This window comes from Sinocyclocheilus anshuiensis, unplaced genomic scaffold, assembly GCF_001515605.1.
Source record: "Sinocyclocheilus anshuiensis isolate Anshui unplaced genomic scaffold, SAMN03320099.WGS_v1.1 scaffold467, whole genome shotgun sequence".
NCBI lineage: Eukaryota > Metazoa > Chordata > Actinopteri > Cypriniformes > Cyprinidae > Sinocyclocheilus > Sinocyclocheilus anshuiensis.
The window spans coordinates 356,746-364,693 of record NW_015549599.1 but is presented as its reverse complement, the minus strand read 5'-3'; the positions used below and the strand labels follow the sequence as shown (position 1 = coordinate 364,693).

The 7,948-nt window shown below is 36.0% G+C and overlaps 1 protein-coding gene across 1 annotated transcript in view; it reads right to left on the bottom strand.

Moving 5' to 3' along the window:
- Window positions 1-4,596: 4,596 nt before the first annotated feature.
- The window catches only part of LOC107658649 (glypican-5-like), a 276,918-nt gene continuing 273,566 nt past the window's right edge, over window positions 4,597-7,948 (bottom strand). Inside the window, exon 8 of the mRNA XM_016447293.1 lies at window positions 4,597-5,057. Coding sequence (XP_016302779.1) covers window positions 4,915-5,057 — 143 coding nt within the window. The 3' untranslated portion in view covers window positions 4,597-4,914. The remainder of the gene's footprint in view (window positions 5,058-7,948) is intronic.

The following is a 7,948-nucleotide window of genomic DNA, read 5'->3' as shown; positions in this document are numbered from 1 at the left end:
AGTCCTATATATATATATATATATATATATATATATATACATCACATAATGTAAATAAATTCTTACAGAATAAGAATATGTGCATAACTCAATTTTGACAAAAATGTCAGATAGAACCTTTTATACAACAGTTCGTTCTGGTTCTCAATCTAACTGCTGCAATAGCAAAAAACTCTCTTGATATTTTAAGAACAATTACAGAACAATAAAATAAAGCATATTTCATTACCTTTTGAAACTTAAAAGGGTTCAATTTGATCAGATGATTTTACCATCACTGTCATCGTCAGAGCGCACTTATTCAGCATCTGGCTCATATTCGCGATCTCAAACATATTCTCAAAACTATCATTTTCAACATCTTCAAAAACAACATTTTGATTGCTATTCACCATCAAATGACAGTGACACTTATACAGTGTATACTTACTCTACAGCGATTGTGTACAGTAATTGCTCTGCAGTAAAGACATTCAAGCCAGTTACATTTTTGCCGATGACATTATTTGTTTTAAGCCTGCGGTAATTATGAGTTAAACATCACGTCATCATTGTGTATCAAAAAGTGACACCTTGAGGAATAAAATTGAATTGCACGTATTGAGTCATCAGACATTTAATTATTGTTGTGCAGGAAAAATATACATTTTACCGAGGTATAAACATTGAAAAATGTTTCACTGACTATATATAATTGAAAATATTTTACAATGAAAATATTTGGCATCTAATCTTTCCTGCTGTCACGGAGCAGTCCAGGGTGGCATGATAAAGAAAATTGAACCTGTTTGGTCCTCTTGAACCATATAGAACCAAGTTATAGTTTGACTTTGTAGATAGAACCTTTTTGTTTTCTAAATAAAAAGTACTATATATATATATATATATATATATATACTGTAGGGATTTCATGAACAGCAAATCTGATTGGTTGAGAACCGTGAGATATTGTACTGGTATCGCTACAGGAACGCCCTTTCTCAATTTTGTATCACTCCGCTTGTTCTAGCCGCGTCTATTTTTTTTTTACTTATTGTACTGGTATCGCTACAGGAACGCCCTTTCTCAATTTCTTTCACTCCGCTTGCCATATTTCTCACAGCGAGGGTCATGATGGATGCCCAAATCCACTATAATTTAAAAAATAATACGTTTTTTGTGTCAAGGAATGTAGTTTTAAGAGTTTTTTAGGCGAGAATGTACTTGGTTAGACTTCAAATAACCAATAAATAAAGTTTGTTAATAAAGATACCGTCTATTAGAAAATTTGCTTCGACGTTTTCGGAGATGTGAGCTCCAGGCCGACAGCGGAAATTCAGCACTCATGAAATCGCCGAGAGCAGCCTGACCTCTGCAAGACCTTCTGGAATTTGCCGCTGGCTCTGATGTCTCTATAGTGGTTAAACATGAGATATAATTAATTTTGCGTAAATCTAACGGAGAGTCTTTGGTCTCATTAATCTATTATTTGTTTCAGAGCAAATAGCTTTGGCTAAAGCTAATAACTTTATGTTTTATATAACTTTAATGCTGTATATTAGAGCGCTGCCTTTGCACTTTTGACTGAATTGTCTAGCAACTTTTATGATGGCGGTTGTTGTTGTTGTTTATTATTATTCATTAAATAATATTTATTATTTTATACATAATAGTAGTGTTTGGTGTGTGTGTGTGTGTGTGTGTGTGTGTGTGTGTGTGATGGTGATTTTAGTGACATTGTTACGCCATTAGATGGCGACAAGAGACTGTTTTACGAATCAGCAGTAAAGACTTACATTGAAAGAGACTGAAACGGAAGTTATTTTTACTTTAAATAACAGCTTGTAAGACACAGTTAACAAATGCAGTGAGCAGCGCTGTCATCAGAAATCACCCTTAACAGATGAAAGGAGAGTATGACAAAGATATCGCTTTCCTCAGCAGACATTCAAACTAATGTTTTATATATAAGATTGAGCTGAAGAATGAATGCTGTATTAGATGCAGGTAATCACACTCACTCAGTCCATCTCTCTCTCATAATACTCCACATAACCTCCTGACAACCAGCTATGGAGTTTTGCCCTCTCTAGAGGACATTATTTTTTAGCGATTTCTCTGAGACCTTACGTCACAGTTGTAAGTCTGGATGTCCTGTAAAGAGCACATTCAGGGCTTTTCAGAGATACCAAATGTTTGAATGTTTCACCATGACCCCTCTCCTTGGTCTTTAAAAATGGCTGACATAAATTTAGTGATTAAATTCAACACCCTTGTGGAAATATGATACTATTTTGTAATGATCATTTAAATCTGACTAATTTTCCAATTGTTTGTCAACATCAATCAACATCTTAGGAAAATGTTATGGGGTTTCAAATCAAAATATGACTTTCTGTTACGAAACAGGACTGTAGAGGACACCAAGACTAAAAGCATGTGTATTACACATTTTGGAAGACACAACAAATGAATAGGGAAATAAATTAGGGAAAGGAAGTAGTTCTGCACAAAAGACTGTTTTTAAAGACACTCCATTTTTGTTTTTCTTATATATTTACACACTTGTTCCGTCAAACTGTTGTATAAACGCAATATCACACTCGTAGATGTGAGATATGACTGTATATTGGCACACTGTGATTACCAGCGGCCTCATGCCTACGGCTGAATCACAGCTGTGCCGATATACAGCCATATCTCACGTCTACAAGTGTGATATTGCTCATAATTCCAAGGTGACGATGTGTTGCTTTTGCTGTACATAGGGTAAAAATTACTTCAGAAAGATGAACTTTAGAAACAACATTCATATCACATTTTACTTCCATGATGAGGGTGAACACATTAAAACGAAGCATGAATTTATAATAAATACAACCTATTAAACTAGAAAACACCATATATTAAAAGCTAAAAAAAAACACTAGTAAATAGAAGTAACACTTTACAGTAGGGCTAATTTCATGTCAAACCAACTAAATTTCAGAAACCTCCCCAGCTTAAACTTTTGATTTTGTCAGGTTTTTTTTTTTTTTTCTGAAGATAGAGAAACATAGTCATGAAAGCCAAAATATGAAATGTCATGGGTGAATATTTACAGAGTAATCAACTTTTGTAGATGGAGGTAAAAAAACAAAACAATTTTCACCTGATTCAGAGCCAAATTACAGTGTGGTAAAAATGACTACAGAAAGATGGCAGCGTCATTATATTATTTTGACATAGTGATTGGAAGGTCTATTAGTAAAATCCATTGACTTCTTTGTTGCATTATATGCTATGTATTTTGGCACTCAGACAGGTGCTCTATGTTCTATGCAGTTGTTTTGATAAAGGGAAAGAAGATGCATTTCTTCAGTTTCAATATTATATGTAAGCAAAGTGACCCACATTTGGTTTTTGACCACTGAAAATGGGTAAAATTTGAACAATTTGGACATGGAGCTGCATTGAGATCCCCGCATCTCTGGAACTGAACCATATAGGGCCTTAAAAATTAAGATGACAAGAGTAAAGTTTAAGAGTAAAGAACCGAAATCTAAAAAGACATTAAGATATATTTAATACCTCTATTATATGCTATGTATTTTGGCACTCAGACAGGTGCTCTATGTTCTATGCAGTTGTTTTGATAAAGGGAAAGAAGATGCATTTCTTCAGTTTCAATATTATATGTAAGCAAAGTGACCCACATTTGGTTTTTGACCACTGAAAATGGGTAAAATTTGAACAATTTGGACATGGAGCTGCATTGAGATCCCCGCATCTCTGGAACTGAACCATATAGGGCCTTAAAAATTAAGATGACAAGAGTAAAGTTTGTTAAGAACCGAAATCTAAAAAGACATTAAGATATATTTAATACCTCTTGAGTTACAGGCATGCAAACTTCAAGGGGGAAAAAAACAGTGCTTTTTCCCATTTTTAGCTGGGGATCTCAGGTTGAGTTGACACAGAATTATGGTCTTTATTACTTTATTAACCTTAGTTAATACATTAGCTAACATAAGAAATAAACATTATTTGTTTTTTATTTATTTATGCAGAATTTATTCATCTTTTCTTTTTTTTAATGGTATTAGTAAATGTTGAAATTATAACATTAAGATTAATAAATGCTATAGAAGTATTATTTATTGTTAACTGATGTTAACAAGTTAAAATGCATTATAATGTTTTACCATAATTAACCAAAATCAACTTCCTGTGGCAGATATTTAGTTTAATTATCTGTTTAATGTCACTCTGTAACCAAGAATAAATACATTGTAAATCAACACATCTTTATACATTTTGTTAAGGTGTGTCGTATGCCATTTCAGATGAAAATAATCAGTACAGTACATTTAAAAATGCTGAAAAAAGGAGGTCATTTAGGTACATAGATTCCAGTCACTAGGATGAACAAATTTCCTTCCAATATTTTGGACAGGTATAGCAGGCTTCTGTTTTTGTTTTGTGTGTGTGTATTTTTTTTCTATCATGGTAATGTTGTATACATTATATATATATATATATATATATATATATATATATATGCAGTGCTCATTTCAGCTCACTATGTTTTGAATATACATCATTAAAGTACTTAATTCATTTCTCTCTAAAAGTGTTACTCTGAACCCTGTAGAAAATATATTTTTCAAGGCAGTAAAGTGTCGGCAGAATGTTTAGTAGCCTGTTATGTGTATGATAGAAACTCTATGTGATTAAAAAGGTTTATGAAAGGACAGTTTTGTTTCATATTTTTTCACTCTCAGTTCATCCTCAGTTCTCAATGCATCAATTTTTACAATCCGTTTCCATTCGAGAACATCTCCTCGATGAAATTTCACACTCAACATTGTAAAGCTGGCATGTATTCTTTTCTTTCCAAGAAACAGTGTGAAAAAGCAGTCTTGAGACTGGGGCTCGGGCCCAAGTTGGCTGATGTTACCCTGACAACAGCGCAAACGCGCATATCGAGACCAAAGCCAGCGGGACCGTTTGTGTTTCTCTCGTGCCAGAATTCATCTGATCAAAGTCTTTGGTTTGTGGGTGATGGTATCGGTGATTGTTGGTATTTTCCGATGTCACTGCAAGAGAAAAGAGAAAAATGTAAGTCATTCCATTAGACGCGAACTGGTCAGATAGGTTTATTCAAAGCATGTGTTTTCAATGTGTTGAGGAATGAGGATAACTAGTTCAAAAGCAAGTCAACATGAACATCACTATCAGATGTTCCTGCGAAGTTCCTACTTATGAGTCGTAACTATTGCTAACTTCAAGTCGTGATGAAATTATCAAATTTTCAAGAACAAATGCACATGAAGAACTGTTAATATTGTATTGTTAGCTATAAAACTCGCTAAAAAATAAAACATTTATTTGGTGCATGAGGCAACATGATTGCATGACTAAACTATCCCATCATTAATACAGATAAAGCACCAATTACACAGTTGTATAATTTGAATGCTAAACATCTGCCTTTCTGTGTATAATAGTGAAAATTAGAAAAAAATCAAAAATAAATGAAATGGCAATATGCATCAGTTTTATTCCAAACTATTTTTTTTTGTACTCGAAAACAGGAACTTCTCGATAAGACTTAAAGGCAGGATTTGTGTCCTAGAGATTTGAAGAACACAATGCATGGGTTGAGCAATTCTGAACAGATTTGGAGAAATAGCATTACATAACAGCATTACATAATTCTCACCAATGGATCCTCTGCAGTAAATGGCTGCTGTCGGAATGTCAGAGTCCAAACAAATCCATAATTTGCTAAAATATGAGTCCTCTATTCATAATATTGCTTTTTCCAGTTGTCTCATCTTAATCAGGAGAGAAATATGCATAGATCAAGCACCATTTACAAGCCAAAATAGCCCAAAACAGTTTTAAACAATCATGTCGGTGGATTTTGATGTGAGAGGACAACAGGGGATGGACTTTTGCACTGGAGCAAGCAATATTATGGAATATGGATTTTGGACAGAAGAAACAGTTTAAAGCTAAAATACATTAATGATGGATTTGTTTCTTGCAAACACACAGATTTTTCGTTTCACGAGACATTACTTGATGGACTGCAGTCATGTGGATTACTTGTGGATTATTGTGATGTTTTTATCAGCTGTTTGGGCTCTCATTCTCATGGCACCCATTCACTGCAAAATATCCACTGGTGAGCAAGTGATGTAATGCTAAATTTCTCCAAATCTGTTCCCATGAAGAAACTCATCTACATATTGGATGGCTTGGGGGTGAATCAATGTTTCGCAAATTTTCACTTTTGGTTGAGCTATTCCTTTAAATATCTAAATAATGTATGCAACACAAAATCCATGCACTTTTCAGGCACATTTCTGGGTTTCTATCCCCAAGCTTTCGCTTGAAAATTGTCAGGGATTCAGCATTCCGGATGATTCAGAATGCAGCGGCACGACTGGTTTCAACGAGCCCAAAAGAGCCCATGTTACACCCCTCTTTATCTCCTTGCAGTGGCTACCGGTTGCGGCTCGCATCAAGTTCAAGACATTAATGCTTGCATATAGAACTGGCTGGTGGAACGATCTTCCCACCCCTATCCGGAATGCTGAATCCCTGACAATTTTCTAGCTACTCTTTCAATGCTACTTGATTTCATCCTAAATTAAAAAATAAATTAATAAAAAAAATAAAAATTGTCTCCTGCATTTATTATTACAGGAGGATCTGATGATTGACAGTGTCAAAAGCAGCAGATAGAAACCCTTGAAAGAGTTGTTTTCAACCAGATATCATTGTTTCTTTCACAGAACAACAAACTGGATCCTAACCAGTCAGGTTTCAGGAGTGGCCATTCAACTGAGACTGCGCTACTGTCAGTCATGGAAGCCTTGCGGATTGCAAAAGCTGATTCCAAATCGTCAGTTCTTATTCTGCTGGATCTATCTGGTGCTTTTGACACTGTCAATCATCAGATCCTCCTGTCCACCCTCTCATTACTGGGCATCACAGGGATTCCACTTCGCTGGTTTGAATCTTATCTCACTGGTAGGTCTTTCAGGGTGGCTTGGGGAGGGGAGATATCCAAAGCACCTCAACTGGTCACTGGGGTTCCTCAGGGATCAGTTCTTGGACCCCTCCTCTTCTCCATATACACTACATCACTGGGTCCCATCATACAGGCACATGGGTTATCCTACCATTGCTATGCTGATGACACACAGCACTATCTCTCATTTCAACCAGATAATCCAACGGTAGCTGCACGGCTCTCAGGCTGCCTGGCGGACATCTCGGCATGGATGAAAGAACATCACCTACAGCTCAACCTGGCAAAGACTGAGCTTCTTGTTTTCCCTGCCACTCCATCTATACAGCATGATTTCACCATCCAGCTAGGTTCTTCTACAATTATCCCATCAACTTCGGTCAGAAATCTTGGTGTAATCTTTGATGACCAGCTGACCTTCAAAGACCACATTGCAAAGACTGCTCGATCTTGCAGGTTTGCATTGCACAACATCAGAAAGATCAGGCCCTTTCTAACGGAGCATGCTGCACAACTTCTTGTCCAGGCCCTTGTCATTTCTAGGCTGGACTACTGCAATGCTCTTCTGGCTGGACTTCCATCAAGCACAATCAAACCTCTAAAAATGATTCAGAATGCAGTGGCACGACTGGTATTCAACGAGCCCAAAAGAGCCCATGTTACACCTCTCTTTATCTCCTTGCACTGGCTACCGGTTGCGGTTCGCGTCAAGTTCAAGACATTGATGCTTGCATAGAACAGCCACATGCTCAGCACCCGCCTACTTCCACACACTACTACGAATCTACATCCTTCCCTGATAATTTTCAAGCGACAGCTGAAAACTCATCTCTTTCGATGCTACTTGACTTCATCCTAAATTTAAAAAATAAATAAATAAATAAACTTTGTCTTTCTATTTATTTATTCCTTCCCTTTCTAGCTTGTACTTATTTGAACAATGCC